At 36.3% G+C, this 19,521-nt stretch overlaps 1 protein-coding gene across 1 annotated transcript in view; it reads right to left on the bottom strand.

Annotated features, from left to right (window-relative positions):
- Positions 1-19,521, bottom strand: part of LOC117180442 (myosin-VIIa) — a 414,863-nt gene that overhangs the window by 261,584 nt on the left and 133,758 nt on the right. Inside the window, exon 2 of the mRNA XM_033372940.1 lies at positions 11,221-11,269. Coding sequence (XP_033228831.1) covers positions 11,221-11,238 — 18 coding nt within the window. The 5' untranslated portion in view covers positions 11,239-11,269. The remainder of the gene's footprint in view (positions 1-11,220; positions 11,270-19,521) is intronic.

The following is a 19,521-nucleotide window of genomic DNA, read 5'->3' as shown; positions in this document are numbered from 1 at the left end:
GGTCTTATGGTCCCAAAATATGATAATGCATTGATATTTAATCATTTCTAACACTTTTGGAAAATTATGCAATTATGCGCTTGCATAAAGTTCACATCCCTAAGGATAGGAAAGCAACAAGACTAGTAATAACTAATTCCATAAGCATTTTAAGTTTCCTTACTGTTCATAATTGTCTTATTTATTTAATTACTTTTTATAATTTTACAATCGTTTTATCACCCTTGCTTGATTACAATCCCCGTCTATTGTAATTCGACAAGTAGTCCTGTTGACTGTTTATGGGTGTGTCTCTGAACACGTCAGTCGTCGTCGTATAAGCGAACACGGAAGGACTTGATTCTTCATTTTCGTGAATCAAGACGGACTATCTATTAATTAATTTATTAAACTTATCTGTGAATAAAGAAGACTCTTGGTGGAGCATTATTTAGTTAATTTTTAAATTGTGTATCAACTTATTTGTCTGATCTCTCTTCTCGCATCATAAATGATACAATCTCATAAGAATTTATCTCGTTCAACGTCAGAATATTTTATTTGTATAATCCTACTCGAGCAGTTGAAGGCGATGCATTCAATGTACTTCCATCTCGTGATGCAAATGATTCGTCAATTAATATCACCACTCGTATTTCTTCCCATTCAACTAAATCACTTGCGCAAAATAACTTGGCCGACATTTTCAAGTAATTACGCTGTGTGGTAAAATTTCTCAGATTTATTTAAATCGTTAATAGCTGAAAATTCGGAAATCGCGGATGTCGTAAAATTACACCACTTAAAGCCAAACCTGCCCGGTGTGCCGGCTAAGTTATTAAAAAACATTCATGTCATGAATGACAGTTACAAGCACGCGTGGAAGCTATTAGTTAATCGCTATGAGAATAAACGAATTCTAATTAATTGTCATTTATCGGCTGTGTTTTCTTTGAAGTCTCTGTCGGCAGAATCAGCTTCAGGTCTCAAACAACTAGTCAATACCGCGATATAGAATTTAGAAGCTCTCAAGGCGTTGGATTGGTTGATTGAGAGCTAGTCTCCTTTTCTCGTGGTCTTTTACATCCAAAGAATCCTCGAACTCAAGTTCATTCGCGAACTCTCAAGCATCAAAACGTAACAGGGGTTATCCCGGTTTAACAAAGGAATTAGCAGCTTCATCACACGTCGCTACTCACCAGAACGATGATATGGGTTGAAAGGGCTACCACTGGTGAAAGCAGCATTTATTAATGTACGACCCCAATTCCGAGCATTGCATGAAGTCCAACGAAAGGAGTTGGCTTCAAAGAAGCAACTATGCTACACTTGTCTACGTCAGCACTTTGGAAGTGAGTGTTCAACATCGAGAAAGTGTCGTATATGTGACAAGAAACATCACACAATACTTCATCAGGACACATCAACCATTTACCATCTTCAAGAATCATCAACAGTAGAACGAGAGACATCGCAACAACCGACGTCACATCATCTGCTTGCACATCACGTGAATCGTCCTCGTGCTAATGGTCTGTTACCTACAGTTATCGTACGAGTCACATCCATTAATGGTGCTTCAAAGTTAGTGCGCGCTCTCCTTGATATCGTTTTTGAAGTTTCATTTGTGTCAGAATCTCTCACGACTTAGGCGGTCCAGGCTCTGACGGCCATGTGCGTGTAGTGAATTTGCACTAAAGGTGGTGTTTTGGAAAGACCAATAGTGAAGTTGTGTCTCCTGCTAACAGCAGTGGAAGAAGTAGTGTGATTTTTACAAATCAAATTTTTCAATTTGATCATGTATCAGTTTTTTTATGCAGTATGTCATGAATGCACGTATGAGATTGACTTTTCTTTATTTCGTCCAAATGAAGTGAGCGGGATGTTCGAAAGCGACTGATTTATTTAATTTCCCTTTCTAATTTTATAATCTACTTTTCTTCCTTGCTTGGTTATATTCACAGTCTATCGTATTTCGGCAAGTAGCCTTGTTGACAAACAATTAATTAGTTATTTATTTTCAGAATTTATTTTTCGAGTATTTTTTGCGCGGAATTCAATCAAATTAAAATAGGAAAAAATTGGTCCTATTTTTAATTTTCTGCATTTTTTTAATACCAAATATGTACTATCATAAATTCTTCAGACACATAGTTCTACATATATGAAAAAATTCGTAACTAAGAATTCATATTTTTCATATACAGAGTCGATATTGAATTTAGAGTTTCCGAGAATTCACGCCACGCCGCGGGTATGGGTGAGAATGGCTACGGGGGGATGTTCGGTGTGCATTCAGGCTTGATAAAATAGGAATGTTGCGGTAACCCGCTGTACAGTAAATATTTTGAAAACTTTCGAATGTCAGTGCTAATACATGTGGTTCAGTTTTCAGTAAAACCACTGCTTAATACGTCAACAAAAATGGCGTCTATTTTTTGTTAATACAATCACGGCCCTGCACATGATTATTTCTCCGATGTTGGCATCACTGCGCCAGTGCTTCTTCCACTTCTTCTACCACTCCCTAATTCTTACATAGTTATAATGATGACGTAACACCAGTCCATTCAGTACTCCAAGTGAGTTCTAGAACACAACCTATATCGTTCACACTGCACGCCAGCAGCGTACGAGAATTTCTCGCTAAAGAGCGCAGTAGTGTAGGAGGAGTGCTCAGTCATGCGAACCAAGAGTAGCATAGCGAAAAAGCGGGCAGCACCCTTAGCGTGTAAGTTACGGCGTCAGCTGTTAGCATGCATCCAAATCCAACAGGTTTACGTTTGGATTTTCGAAATTTATGTTGAATGCCACTTCAAACCATGCTCGAAACCGTACTCAAATCCAGAGTTCAGTGTATGCATGTATTACAAATTTTTAAGCAGCTAGATTTCTAAAGATTATCACTGAAACGAAATTAAATTTCAATTACTGAGAATCTCCAATTTAAAGTTCAAAATAATAGTTTCGTTAGTTGTATTTTATGAAATTCTTCATATTAAATTTTCTGAACCTAAAGCAGCGAAAAGAGTACCGCTAATTTAAATTAACGTAAATTACACTTTGATTTGCTTTATCGTTATACTTTTCCCTGATTCACAGTTAAAGAGAATTTAAATATCTATTTTTACTGATGTTAAAAAAATGGCCGTTTTGATGTTCCTTTTAGTCCTCTTCCTCGATGTTCTCTGTATGTGTCTACCCTGATAGTCAAGGCCTTCTCTAAGAGCAAAGCGCCTCTAATCAAAATGGGATTTGTAGTGTTTTAAAGCGCAACATGTCGCTTGCTGTTAAAATAGTCTCGCAACTGTATAACTTGTGACTTATACAGTCTCAGTAGCTGGCATTGGATCTAGCGTTTGTAAGAAACATGGATCCCTATAAATGGGCTCTCCAGGATAAATGACTGGATTCCTATAAATGGGTTCTTTAGTATGCATGTTGGATACCTATAAACGGGCTCCCCAGGATGAGTGTTGGAAGCCTATAAGCGGGCTCTTCAGGATGAATGTTCGATCCTCATTAGGCTTTCTAGTCTGAATGTCGGACCCCCATATACCAGCTCTCCATAATGTATACTCGTGAATTATCACGAATGCGTAAGCAGAATATAGAGTTTCGAAACAACGACTGACACCAACGAAGCTACAAATCACTTGCCGTATTTCGGGACCACGTTTAGTAGCGAAGCACCAAGTCATGAGAACCTGTGGATGGATGGTGGGCCAATATAATAATAATATCCAAGCTATAGAAGGTGTTCTTGCTCCTGGAGCCACCGCTGGTAACTACAGCGTGCTGGATGGTGGTGATGGTGTGCTGCGAGACGGTCAGGCAGATATCAATAATCAACCTGCTGATCAAGAATAAATGAGCAGAATCTAGAAGATCAGAAACACTCAATATCTGTAAGCAGATTGCTTTCGGCTGTTGAAATAGCTTTGAAGATATGGATAACGAAGTCCTCATTGAAGCTGAAGGCCTAGGTGTTAGGGATAATAAACATCAAGTACCGGATTCACTATAATGATATCCGGACACTAACAATGATGATTTGAACAGCGAAATGCCAGAAAAACTACAGCACCTTGAAAGGAATTTTTTTCATGCTTCACTAGAGGTCAGAAATGTAAAATCATTAAAAAGGTATTCTCTGTTCAAGACGATCATCACAAATGACCTGCGTGCACTAATAGATTACCTGAAAAGCAAATTTTTACCTATGTATTTGAACGCAACTCAAAATGCGGCACAGTTGCAAACTCTTATATACTGTGCAGCTGTGGCAACCGCTAGAACGTTGGTCGCAGAACTAGGACAAAAAATGCAGTCTTTTTCTCAAAAGGGATCGAGATCCACCATGGAAGATCAGGTTGGATATGGATATCAGCAGAGGAAGGTGCAAATTGGGCCGACGGACTCAAAATAAAAAAGGAAATAGAAACAGAAAGTTGATGAACCATGCCACTATTATTAGCAATATTATTATATTATATTATTTAGCAATATTATATAAAAATATACATTCCCAAAGGCAAAGTCATGATGTTCTTATTGCGTGTGTGCATCGGTACAAGAAAAGTAGTGCAAGAAGGTATCAAAATAACACCTTGTAGGCAGTTGAAACAGGCTGCTATCGTGAACTGAGTGTGAAGCGATATAACTAGAAAGACACCGAAGTTCCTGAATTTGAAAGACATCAATAAACATTGTTCGGGTGATTGGGTGAAGCAAACAGAAGAAATTTAGACGCTACGTGGTTCCATCTATAGAATACAAGAGCAAGCAATAATCCTGAAATGGATCTGAGTAACATCACATATTTAGATGTTTCAGCAATTTTGAAAAGAGCACGTAACTGAAAGCTCTAGATCAACAAATGGTATCTGACGAGTATGCACCCTACGTTGGCAAGGTGTTTTCTGAAGGTCATCGAAATACCAGATCTGCTGCCAGGCTTTATGCACTCGCACCGAAAAAAATATGTAACTATATTAGTTCAATAATACCTTAAACTAATACGCTTCGCATAAATTAGAACTCAGTAGGTAAAAAAGTTGAACTGGATCTCTTCATTTGATTTGTAATTTTATCGGTTTGAGTATAGAACCGACGCTATAGCAATACCGAATTACATCGATTAAGTAAGTATTGAACTGGTGCAGTTCTTCATGTAGAACTCGCAACGTTCATAAGTTGAATGTCAGCTGTTCTAAAACATCGAAACAGATACTGCTCCACTTCTGTATCGGGCACGTAACGAAATTTGAATCACAGCGCGTCGATATAGATATACTCGCTATGCTTCGCTCCGTTCGACTCTGCTGGTTCGAATGAAGACGAACAGCGAAGATCCAACGAAGCGAAGCATAGCGAGCATATCTATATCGACGAACTGTGATTCAAATTTCGTTACGCACCCGATACAGAAGTGGAGCAGTATCTGTTTCGATGCTTTAGAACAGCTGACATTCAACTTATGAACGTTGCGAGTTCTACATGAAGAAATGCTCCAGTTCAATACTTACTTAATCAATGTAATTCGGTATTGCTATAGCGTCGGTTCTATACTCAAACCAATAAAATTACAAATCAAATGAAGAGATCCAGTTCGACTTTTTTACCTACTGAGTTCTAATTTATGCGAAGCGTATTAGTTTAAGGTATTATTGAACTAATATAGTTACATATTTTTTTCGGTGTGGGTACTGCGTATATGATGCCTAAGAAACCAGACGCTCAAAATGCATCTGAATTTCGACCGACAGCCTGTCTTCCAACAATTTATAAATATCTTACAGCTATCATTGCAGACAAGGTGTATTCTCATTGCGATATAATCCAGGATTTACTCCTAAGATTATAAACAATACCTTTTTATAATGGTATACAATTATTTTTAACACAAATACAAACTTAGTCTACAAAAATATCGTAAATTTAAAAAAACTTTCAAAATATTTTAGAGGTTATAGAGTTACTCCAATTTATATATTTATATATAAACTCTTTTCAAAACTATATTATTTTAATAACAATATAAAGAAATTTCTTTTGACATTTTAAACAACACTTTCATTTATAAAATACTTTCAACTATCTTCAGTTTCCAAAACCAGCTCCAACAAACTTTTGTTAAGAAAAAATACTATGATTTGATAAGGGTACAGATCTGTACCAAAACGCATCTCTCAATAAGATCATGATCAACTATATCAGTACGCATTACGACACGTATATTTCAAGGAGACTCATTCAGTTCACTTTGGTTCTTTTTAGCATTTAACCCAATGAGCAAAACACTAAGCAGTATATCTCATGGCTTTAGAATACAGGATAATGAGGACAGTCATCAAGTGACCTATCTTTTGTACATGGATGACCTTAAGCTATACAATAGTTCAGACTAGAAACGGCAGAAAGTGATCGATGTCAAAAAGCAGTTTCCCAATAATATCCACATAGAGTTGGGACTAGATAAATGCAAAACAGTGCATTTAACCATACGGGAATTCTGCCGTCTAAACTAAAAAGATACATGAGTGACATTGCCAGTTAGGTCGCCTTTTTCATAGCCAAGTTTAAGAAAATAACCCTAAGCGGCAATTTAACTTATGTACCTTTTTAGTTTTCGCGGCAGAATTAGGGACCGCAGAGCTTGAGGACTAGTTCGAAAATTACATTGAGGCAATGAATGAGGGCGAGTCATAAATATCTTGATATTCTTGAATTTAAGGGTATTGAGCATACGATCGGTAAGAACAGCCTAATTGCCTTCACTACAACACATACTGATTCTGAAGAGGTCAATCAACTTGTCAAACAAAATCAGGGCAAACAGCACTTATGCTAACCCTGTGTCCTCGTGTACTCATTCGGGCTCATCAAATGGTCTAAGACCGACCTTGAAAGGTTAAACAGAACCCTCGGTGTAAAAATGACGAAGTTACAAATGCACCACAATAATTCGGCGATTGAAAGGGTGGTTCTGCGACGACATAGAGGGGGTAGGAGCGTTGTAGATATAAAAAAACTGTGTAAGGCACAAGTTATACAGTTACGAGACTATTTTAACAGCCTGTGAGATGTTGCTCTTTACAGCACCATCTGTAAAGCGGATCCTGACTACACGCCCTTGAGTTTGTCCTCAGATAAGGCCTTAATTATCAGGGCAGAAACTATCGACGAATTAGAATTACAATGGAGACACAAAGCTATTCACGCCGAGCACCCCAAAACGTTAGATCAACATGAAGTGGTTAGTGAACCATCTAATATTTGGCTGAGAAAGTGTGTTCTGTTTCCAGAAGTGGGAAGATTCGTCAGTGCGATACAGGACAAGGTTGTCAGCTGCAGAAAGTATCGCAAACACGTGTTACAGCAAAACGTGGATGAACGGTGTCGATTATGCGGAGATACCAACGAATTCATCGAGAACCTTATTGATCGCTGTCGAGCAATAGATCAGAAAGAATATACGCACAAACATAATGATGTTGCGGGCCCGTTTTAGAAAACAGATCATTACATCCAAGCCAACCGACCTGACATCGCGATGCGAGAAAAAGAAGGTAGAAGAGTCTACATCATCGACATTGCTTGTCCACTCAACCAAAATTTGCAGTCAACATATGCAACCAAGATCCGAAAGTACAGCGAGTTAAGGAATGAAGTAAAGACCATATGGAGGAAAGTGAATCATGCATCTATTCATCCTATTGTGATTTCGGCTACAGGCAATGTGCACACAAGATACACTGCACAAAATGAAAATTTAGGAGTCAGCAGGGTATTTGCAGAAACTCAATAGGCGGTTTTATTAAACACCTGTCGCATTGTAAGAAACTTTCTCGGCCATCAGTTAGCAAGCGACTAAAAACCTGTGGAGTGGCAGGTGTTAGCTCTAGGAAAGCATCCAGAGGTGACTGTTGTCACATCTAACGCTCGCGGAAGCTAGTTAAGTATGACAGCGGTAAGAGACGTGCTCCAAATAACACCATGCTCTCAATTTTGTACCTACAACATCATTTAAAAGATTTCAAAAAAAGTACTAAATTTACTTATAACATCCTCATCCCATCAATTACTTGACATAGTGCGTGGATGTGATGAAAAACAGGGTTCACCTTAAAACAAGTTTGAAACAAAAACAATAATTAGTGTTCCAAGAATCCGATCCCGTTTCCCGATCCCGAGGACCTTCAGTACGTATTTATGCGTACTATAAGACAAATTAGCGCTCGAAAGTCCTAAGTATACGTAAGCGCACCTGAGAGTTGTATTCAGGATAGATCATCAATAAATGAGGCTCGAGGAAGGATATAAAACATCTTTGACGAGCTTCATAGCCCTTAATATTGCTACGTGTAAGACCACGCATATGCAGAGGAGCTTGCATATCAACTCGTCTGTTCTGCGCTTATATATTCTACGCCGTAAATGTGAGCACGGACTTCTTAATGTCCAATGTCTCCATAACTTATTTATCTTGAGCAAACCTCACAACATCACAAATGGAAATGATCCTTTGCCGAAAATGGTCGATATCCTTGGCCTAGATCTTCACATGAAAGGTGAGGAAAGTGCATTCTTCCATTTAGATGCCTCACTTGAAAACACCCGGGTGAAGACAGAAGTTTACAGCCACTTCCTCGATTTCCTAGACAAAAAAATACACGGAAACATTTACGGAAGTGTAAAAGTTTAAATTGGTTTTGTCAACGGAGCTATAACTTGTTTTCTCCAATAAACGGACTGAATTCATACATTGATGATCCACCTCTTGCGTTAAGAACTTCCCAGCGATGCGTGCAGAGCGTGCCATGAACTCACTTATTATCTAGAATACATACTATTCACGCGTCTTACTCACGGCTGTATCCAAAATATTCGGTTAAAAGTTTTGTCCTTTTTACGAGTGCTCTAGGTTTTATGAAGCCATCAATGGTTCGTAACCTCAAACCCATACGCACATTCCAAAAATATTTTTACTTCATCATCTTGTATATATTATGAAAGGTATTATATTTATTTAAATTTAAATATATCCAGTTTTTTATCGATGCCAGGGAACAAAAACTGTAAAAAAATTTGGTGTAAATTCACATCCTGCGACTATGGACATTATTCGATCGGCGTGGCACATAGTAAATGAGTATAATTCTGTAAAAATACATATTTTTCTTCTCAATCTGCGTCCGCCATTAAAAAAACATGCCGGACGTAAATTTCCCGTCATTGACCGTGAACTAACGTACTGGCAAACAAACGAAATGCGCATCAAAATGGCAAAATGTCGTTCGGGCGTCTCCGAAATTCGTGGTTTGGCACGACTTGCAATCGCTAGATCCGAATGGTCAAAATTCACGTCCTGCAAATAATTCTGCGGCGTTCGTCCGTGCGAAAATAATCGCTCGCGATAGAAAAGCACACGTCGTCAAAATTTACATAGACTTTCGTATACTTAACGCCCCAAGTAAATTTATCACCTTACGCAAACTTACTATGTTCCACGCCGATCGAATAATTTCCACCATCGGACGTAGTAATTTCGCAGTCGAATGCAAATAAAACAACCTTAATTTTATTTTCACATTGTCACCTGAAGTGAAATCACAGTAGATTGCAAATAAGTAATGCAGTCTCGTAAATTAATAAGATTATTGTAGTTGTAAAGTGATTTGATGAAACAAATCAATCCTTTCTTCGACCGTTGATATTTATTGATTTCAAACCGTGGATTTCAATTATTTATGTCTCACGGTCCAATCGTAAATCAAAAATAAATTGTGAGTCAAAAAAACATTTTCTTCGAAACTCAGATATTCATTTAATAGAAAAAACTCCTTTTGAACCTGCTTATGTTTTGGTACAAATGCGTACCTTTTTCAAAGGTTCTTAACCTGAGATGATGATGGTTCAAAATAGTCTAACAGATCAAATTTCAGTAAAAAAAACATTTAAATCAATTGTTTAAACAAATTTATTAAAATTTAGTCATTTTGAAGTCTCAAAAATACTGAGACTTCAATCGATTAGACTACATTTTTTTTTAAAAATATAGTGAGAGAGAACCAAATTAGCTGCACGTATAATTACTAGCTGATTGTTAATGTCATCAAAGCTTTTTGTACAGTGTAGCCTTGCAGTAGATCAATTTTACATAAAAAAGCGGCTTTACCGACAAAGGGGGACTTAAAGAGTGTTTAAAGTTGACACATATCAAATAAATAATTTTGCTAAATCAGGAATAGTCAGAGAAGAATCGTTTGAGTTTAGCATAATTACAGATTTTATTCCATTTTTCGAATACTTGGTAGACTAAGACCATTTCAAAACCACAAAAATCACTCAGACATTTTTGTAGACATTCCTGTAAGTTTTTAAGTTTATTGTATTTTTTGAGTTAATCACAATACTATTCCGGAAAGATCGGACAGCGATCTGTCGCGATCAAATGTTATTCGTACACTGTCTCCCTTAAGCGATAAGGCGCCCATCAACGCCCTCAAACTGAGAAATCACGTGATCATTCATTTAAATAAAAATGCACCTCCTTAATATTGTGAAAAATGATCCAATTCCTTTCTTAAATAAGTTCCATATGTCGAAGGCTTTCATATTCTGATAAACAAACTTGAGTATTCTAATACTAATTCCAAATTCTCCGATAAACGACGAAATGCTTTATTAAAAACGAACTCTCTCTCCAGGAATGCCCCTATTTTTATGATGAGCGATTTTAAAATGTAAGCGTACCATGTAATGTATGTATTCTGTTCGTTGGTAATTAGTGGCGAAATGCTCATCACAAAACATTTTGTCATCTGTCAAGGAATTTTTAAAGGGAACTTCTTTCAACTCCAAGGACCTGGTTAAGTCTTCCCACAAGACTTCTGCTGAGATAGCCTGATAAGCTGTAACTGTGATGTTAATTTCTATTTGAATTGTAGCTGAAGCCGGCCCAGATACTATCCAACCAAAAACGGTACTCTGCGCGTACCGCTGCAATGTTCATTGCTCTAAAAGCCCCCGACAGACATTTGTTCTCGCTAAACGTCTTGTTTATCGTGCACTAGGACAAACAATATTGTATGTGATAAAGGCGACAAGTAGATCAGTCCGGAACGAGTGTGAAGTTGTCGCGCCAGCTAAGCGGGATTCATCAACTTTGTGCCCTTGTCACACAATATACCATTAACTAAATTTAAGACTTTGACCAATTACATTTAATTAACTTACCCGAGTAACGATGACCATCTCTTAAGTCTGGCGGTTAACGGCCCGCTATCTGAAACAGAGAATTTGAAATATTTCAATTTTCGTTTAAAAAACGATAACTTACATATGTTATGATCCGCCTAAATATGGCCCTTATGAACGTTTTTAGTGTATGAGATATTCACGTTTTGGTAAGTCAGGGCCCCACTGAGAGTAACTTGCTATCTACGAAAATGACACTGTCTCCGAGTAGAACCACGGTAAAATACACCTGTTAACAGGACCTAAGACTGTGAGATAGATGTAGTTACACGCCATGAAAAAATTACAATGACAGGCTGGCGAAACCCTCACGTGTCTTGGGAACACCGTGCAAGCCAGAGTCTTCGCATATCCGAGAACAACGATCACACGGACAACTATATTAACCGAATATATTGGGTATAGTCTCCGAAGCTTCTATTTAAGGTCTTAATACCTCTCCTCTTTATCCTTCTGCTTGGCAGTATGCAATAGAGACTGCTGTCCGAAAATCGTAGTTTCAGAGACTTTGGCACATCTCGTTATGGAAACTTGATTCTTTCTCCCTCAAAGCGTTCGGCATGGCAGAATTTCATCTGCAGAGATACGCCTTTCTCGCGCGTGTGGGGCAGCTAGAAAGTATCTGTTGCACGCCTCTACACCTACATGACATGCTCTGCACCTATCACTAAGAACGTGTGGGGGTAAAATGCTGTCGCGGTATACTAAGGTAGAAATTACACAGTTCTCGCAGGCGAAAATGAAATCCTCTGCACCTAAATTCATTCCAAAAATTTGCATCTTCAACACGACATTTCTATAAAAATTTCCGTGTATTTTCTTTTTATGGACCTCTGTTGTTTTGAAGCATCTAGATGGACTAATAAACTTTCCCTACTTCTGATGTTAAAATTTAGGCCAAGGGTATGGGCCGCCCACTCGGCAACTTTGTAAAGGAATGCTTCTTTGTCAATCATCGCGTGTTTCAAGACCATTTTTAAGAAAGTATCTCTTCCATTTGCAACGATGTAAGCTGCACCCAGAATAATTCGGTTATGAAGACATTGGAGCGTTAAAAGTCTGCGCCCGCCTTGGCGGGGTTGGATGTATAATCATAGCGTAGTCCAAAGTGTCATTTGAGAAATTTCAAGGTACATCTTTACCAAATCGTTCTCACAGGCAAATAAACGTATACGTGTTTATTTTATTTTCAAAAATACTTATATTTAGCAGCAGCTGCGGGGTTGGCCCAGAGAGAAACTACAGATCCATTAAATTATTATTACTCTACCATGTACTCATTGTCAGTGACAGTATCATGGGACCGTAGCATATACGCTGTACAACGGCCGGACCAACTGAGAGTCCTTTTTTTTTGCAACCGTTACAAATTGTGCACCTGCATTCTCTTCAGTCGGTGTTAAACTTAAATGTGACATTTTGCATACGATTTTCTTATTCTTTTCTCAATTAAATAAAAACTTTTTTTCGTTTTTTTTTTCGAAATCTGTTCTCGATAGTTTCAAAAATGTCTCTTCAAAATGTCCAGTTACACAAGCATATCTTTGGCTCGCAATGAGCCTCTAAATATTGCCATTGTATGCCATTTTTATATGTCTGAAACTTTTGCATAATATTTCTAAAATCAAAATGACATAAGCGTATGTTACATGCTACACTCCGATAAGCGCGTTTTACAGTTTAAACTCCATAAGAACTACAAATTTCTCGAGCGAGTGCTAAAGATAAGTTTTTGTGAAATAAAAAAACGTGTATAAATTTATTTGCCTGCAAGAACGATTTGGTGCAGATGCCCATTGAAATATCTCAAATTTAATTTTTAGGGCCACTTTAATAATCGTGGAACGGACAAATTGATATGAAAGCTCTTCTGTAAATGCATGATCTTAACCCTCTGATGGCACACTTTTTCTGGCGTCCCGTTCATGGCGCACGTGGGAATGTAGGTACCCAGAACATATTTCAGAGATGAAAACTGTTTAGAATAAATATTTTTCAACTTTTCAGGAATGAAATAAAATATTTAGATTATCAGGAATGAATCTGTATAAGTTTGGTATTGAGATTTTAATTAGCCACAAGATAGTAAACTTTTAAACAAAACAAATTTACAAAAATGATCAAAAATCGCGTTTTCTTCGGGTATTTCCTTAAAATTGTGTGAAATTAAAAAAATCGTAGTGATTCATAAACTATACACTTCCAACTGTAAGGTCGTGTTTTCAGTTCTTTTATCATCAAAAGAAATGATAGGTATTCTTCAAATCTGAAAATTGTGAATATATGCCCACAAAGCGCTTCAAATGCTTATAACTCGAATATCAGTCGCAAGCCTCACAATCAGGCCTTATTTTCCACCTAATTTAGAGACCCACACCCCTCTTCTTATCTCCTTTAGAATTTTCACATTTATACTACCTGTGGGTACCTACAAACCCAGGGGCGCCATAAGAGAGTTAAGCGTGGCGATATCGAGTACCGCAAGCTCGTGCTTCACCGATGAAACTATTCAAAACGAGTAGAATAAAACCGACACGGAAATCATGTTATTCGCAGATTCCTTGTTTAACGCTAAAAATCGGAAGGCCAAATCTGTCGAAGAAGACACTTGTCTCTGCTTCGGAGTATAGATGTGTGGGTTTTTAAGTGTAAAGATGTCTAATAAAACTCATATGCGCAAGCTCAAGATCCTCGGGAACGCAAAAAATTTTTCCTCGCTTCAGATGAATCTTGGCACACTTGCTCAATACAAATTCTTCAAAATTAAATACATGTTTTCTAAAAAGAATTTGTTCGGAATCTCATTTTCAAAATAGTAATAAAAAGATTGGTAATTAAAAATCAGATAAATAATACTCTGTACCTGTCTTCCATCTTCTTTTTTTTTAATTAGCTAACCTCTTATCTTTCTTTAAACCTTTTGGTGACCATATTCTGCTGCTTAAACTTTCTAAATACAGGAAAATAACAAAATTCTTTCTCAAAAGAAAAAGCCCTGAATTCTTAAACAATATTTCTAAAAATTATTATCGTTTATGTATAAATCAGCACATACCTTTCTTCTTTTTATATATATTTTAGCGAAAAATTTTCTTGTGTAGTACGATACCTGTCACTTTAAGATTGTCAACTTCCAGACTCTATTTCTCAGAACTGGATAATTTCGCTTTTACAGATTTTACAGAATGCTATTTCACTCTTATGGAAAATTCCGATTTTGATGGTTACCTGGTTCTATATTTCAACCCTTAAACTATGAAACCAAGCTTTGGCCGATTCAAATCGAAAAGTAAAAGTGACGATCGATCACAAGACCAAAAGGCGCTTGCATTAACTGACAAAAAAGATTGGCTTGTCAAGATAGACATGCCCCACGTGTTCAGTTTGCGATTTACTTCATAACATCAGGAACTAAGGTTCCCCCATCACACACTGTGTAACTTCGTCCACAACCGGGAACTTGACACCTCATGGCTTAGAACACATTTCTGACACTTGCATCAAAACAAACAAACAGAACCTCTCAACTTACGTCAATTTGACAAACTTTCTCACTCGCACACTTTTTCATGTATAGGAAAAGGACAACTGCGCACCTGCGGACTCAAATCTAAGATCTTCCTGTAATGTGCATATCACTTACGGTAATGTTTCTATTGCCAAGTGGGGGAACGGAGTTAGTTCTCCGTATTATTCCTTCGTGAGCAAACCGCAAATTATTGACAAAATAAGAGCGTTATGTAACACTAGGAGGACAACATAGAAGAGGAAGGGGTGGGGTAGGGCAAATCAACAGTTTAGCGCTGTTTATGTAAAATCTCCATCCAAAGGAATGGCCACCCATCCCTGCCGCATAGGTGAAAAAAGCACGTAGGGGCACAAAGAACATACACACTGTAGTACCAGATGATATCAAGAACTGGTTAATGTACTTAATGGAAAAATGTGTAAATCTAATAGGTGCAAATAATTCAATGTTTTTAAAAGAATAAAGAGAATTCGAAGTAAATGAAGTTTTATGCTTGAAAAATTTCAAAACAACTTAAGGAAATCGAGGACTTCTACATAATTCTCTGCCAACCCAAGTTGATGAAATTTGGAAAAGTTGAAAAGAATTCCATGTTTTGATAAAAAATCAGAGAATTAAAAAAAAATGGAATTCAAAATAAATGGAGAGTAATTCCGATACGCCAATCTTTTATCTGAAAAAATATAGTTCAATTAAAAATCCACTCTGTTACTATTTTGCTTAGATTCTAATGTACACGAAAATTTCAAGTTCTTTACCTTCAAAGACACGTATAACGAATTTAAATTCAAAATTTATTGTGAAATTTTAAGTCGCATATAAAAAGAGATATTTCAGACAAAAAATCATCATTGACATATTTTCTAAACAAAAAACTGACTTTTGAAGGACATATCTCGTGAATTATTAGACAAAATTTTCTTATTTTAATACCCGGGTAAGAAATGCGATGTTGAGACCCTGGCGCGAAACAGTAAAAGTGACCGATTCCGCGCTCGATGATGAGTGCGTGTGGTAAAACTTACTTTTCCACAATAGTGACGGGAAAGTTTGGAAATATTAGACATTTAAACTCAATGCCAGGACTAGACCAACAGAACTTAACTTTTGCATTTATTTTCAGCATTTTTTAAGATGTCAGGATATTGCATGGTATTAAATACTCAGATCTTATTTTATAATGGAAAGTGGAAAAGATTTTTTTACGAAAATATAAATAAAGATTTAAAAAAAAACATAATAAAAATCAAGGCGGCCGCTGGACCAGGAAATAAAAGGGATTGTTTATATATCGGGAAAAACTGGGAAATGACAAATAATTTATTTTGTGATCGGGAATTTTATGAATTTGTTGAGAAAAAATTTATCCAATCTCTTGAAATATCACAAATTTTATATCACATGATATAATGCAGTTCAAGGTCTATTAAGCTAGCACCTCCACAATAGAATTTTAGGATTTTTCATAGCTCAGAAGATTTGGCTTTTTCCAGCACAAATTACAATTTTTGGGGTTCATACTTTTGAAAAAATCAATTTTCCCGTGAAGGTGCTAGCTTACAATAACCTAGCCCCTTAATTTAAATACACACTCTGAATTTTGGGCTCCAGCCCTTATCGTCAAAAATCAACCTCTTTGTACCACATACGTATGAATTTCCCAAATTAATCTTTTTGATGACTATACAATGACAAAAGAGTCTCAGATTTCTAGGCTACTCAAAAATACCTACCCCGATTTTTGGGCTACAATCCTTAAAGACAAAAATCAACCCCTTTGTACCACGTACATATGACTTTCTCAAAAAATAAACTTGTTGAGAACTATACAATGATTATAGAGTCTCTGATTGCGAACTCCTCGAAAACACCCCCTCCGATTCTGGGGATCCAACCCTTAATTGATAACCAAACATTTTATTTCTTTTTTTTTATTGTGGGCATGTTGTTTTTGCTTCTGCCTGAACCTTCCTTGCTGTTTTACTTCACTTCACTCTCTTTATCTTGAGCGTAGGTTTATGATTAAAGAAAAGACTTCTTATATATGTCCAACCCTACATATAGTTCTTTCATTTCCCTTATTATTGCATAATTAAATGTGAACAAACATTGATATCTTATGAACTACCGTTCTTCGGGACGAAAACGGGCAAATGAATTTAATATGAATTTCGCGGAGATAGGAAATTAGAGCTCTGTTCGACATCACTGAGAAAACTGTTTGGCTGAAACAACAAAAATTTGTATGAGCCAACAAACTTTGTTTGTTGAGACCTTTTGTTGTTCAAACAAAACTGTTTTGTTAGCAGAGCCAAATTTTTTTGCTGAGTCAATGAAATTCTTTTGTCATCCCACTACAATTTTTTTGGGTGAAAAACATACTTTTTGTGCTCTCAAAACCTAAATCAGTCGTAAAGGTAAATATTTTGTGACTGAAAGTCATTTACAAATTCATTAATTGGTTATTATTACTAAGTTTAATTTTATAGCAGCTTATAATTCGATAAATTTCATTAAATAAAATAATTTAATTGAACTAATTATATTCAGTGATGGAAACAAGTTATTCAGAAATAAAAGTCAGTTTAAATTTCAATTTAATATATTAGTGAATGACTTTCCTACAAAACAGTTTTTTTAAACTGATAGAAATTTTGAGAGCAAAAAAATATCCATATCATACTTATAAAAATACCATGAATTATGGATAAATGATCAGAGGTATGAAATAAGAATATTAAATATACAGAATAAATAATCGGAATATCCTTATTTATTATCCTCAAACGCATCTTGATCAATAACATGATCTAAGAAACGAAGTATAAAGTTGCCTAATCTCTGCGATAAATAGAAAAGTAAACTAGTTGATTTACAAGCTATTTACAAGTATAAAAGTTTTATAACGTGCGTTAAAAATGTTTATTCACATCACTTATTCTTCAATTCTCATCTTATTACTTATTTATATCACTTTCGTTACTTGAAACACGTATCAATAAAACGGAACACGCGACTTCACCGGTATTATCCGCCATGATGAAAATGAACTTGCACACCCGTGCACGTGATCCCAATAAACGAGTGCGCATGAGTGGTTTTATATTTCGTTGGTCTAACAAAATAGTGTTGTTGGCTCAATAAAAATTTGTTCAGGACAACAAAATAAGGCTTACCAAAATAATTTTGTGTTAAAAACCAAACATTTTGTTTGGCCAACAAAATTAATTTGTCCTAACAACCAAAATTTTGCACTGACAACAAAAAGTTCTTAACAAAATTATTTTGCTGCGATTACTAATTTTTTTTTCTCAGTGTACCTGTGGTGTAATGCTTTTTTCCTTCTGCCACTCGTGAGCCGTATAACACTTCCTACACGTGATCACACGGTTTTCTGTCAATGCATTTTTAACTTAAATTTACACTTTGCTCGCCGACGTGAGGCTTGTTGAATTTAATACGTCAGTCGTTATTTATTATAATAACGCGCTGAAACACTGACACTGTCTTCCTTTCCGTTCTCCGTTTTGCTTGTTATTTCTACATAAAGTGAAGACTAAGATACTTTTTATACTTCATTTGAGATAAAGAGTTTAATCTTTATTTACTTTGCCAGCAAAAGATTTAATTTTTAGTTCTACGTTCCTCTTGTCGTTGTCGTTTCTTCCGTCTCCACAAGACGGTCGTACGATTAGTCGTTTAAACCGGCAATGCTTGACCATAGGGTGGGCAGAAAGAAAATGCAAGGTAAAATGAAGAACTGCGATTATTTGCTGGCACTCATAATGGCTCGTCGGTGCGTATTGCACTTAAAGTGGGGTAAATTTGTTCGAAAGGGATTCTCATATGAGGTGAACGGAAAGGCCGCGGGAACATAAAACTAATGACTTAGGAATTTAATGAGTATAAATTTCCAGCCTCGCAACATGTTACCAAGCACAGTGGCAGGAAATTACCTTTCAAAATTTTATATTTCGTTTTAAGAAATAATTTAAATTCATTTCCATTTATCATCAATTTATGCTATATTCGGTTATAATTTTATTGGTGTTCTTAGCTTTAATCATTAAAAAAAATGCAACGCGTCAAGAAAAAGTGTTGAAGCCTGGTTTTAATTTGGTTGTAATGTAACAGAGCGAATTTACAGGAGTGGATAGTGCAATCGCACCGTGCAGTTGCGTTGACTTGCTTACATACATACACACACGCACATTCCTTTTATTTTTGTTTTCTCTCTGCTCTCTTTATTTGTTTCCTATCTCATGTCTTACTTATTATTCTAAACAATCTGGTTGCGTGGGCTAATTTTGTGAATTAATTATTGTTTAAACAAGGCCGCTCGAAACACCTAGTGACTTTAACGCCGTCGATGCATTATATTGCTGTTTATTTGATTTCTTGAAAACAAAAAAATGACATTTGGTGCTTCAAGGTATCGAAAGATAAAATCATGATCTTTATTTTGGTACTTACAAATAGAATGGTTCAAATTTAAAAAAATTAACAATTTTAAATTTGAAAAAAGTGTTAAATTCTCAGTTTTTGAAAAAATGGTTACAGGCATTCAATAGTTCATGAAAATGGATGGTATGGAAGGTAGTAAATAGAGAAAGGAAAAGAAGAAAAAGAGTAAACCAAGATATTCAAACGATAGAATGGAAGAAATATTTTTTGGATTTGCTAGGAGGAGTAGAGAGAAAAGTTTTAAAGGGAGGAAAATATGGTAGAGAAAGAGACGAGGAAGAGGAAAT

This window comes from Belonocnema kinseyi, chromosome 9 (genome assembly GCF_010883055.1).
Source record: "Belonocnema kinseyi isolate 2016_QV_RU_SX_M_011 chromosome 9, B_treatae_v1, whole genome shotgun sequence".
Taxonomy (NCBI): domain Eukaryota; kingdom Metazoa; phylum Arthropoda; class Insecta; order Hymenoptera; family Cynipidae; genus Belonocnema; species Belonocnema kinseyi.
The sequence above is the reverse complement of the archived record's forward strand: the minus strand, read 5'-3'. Positions and strand labels throughout refer to the sequence as shown.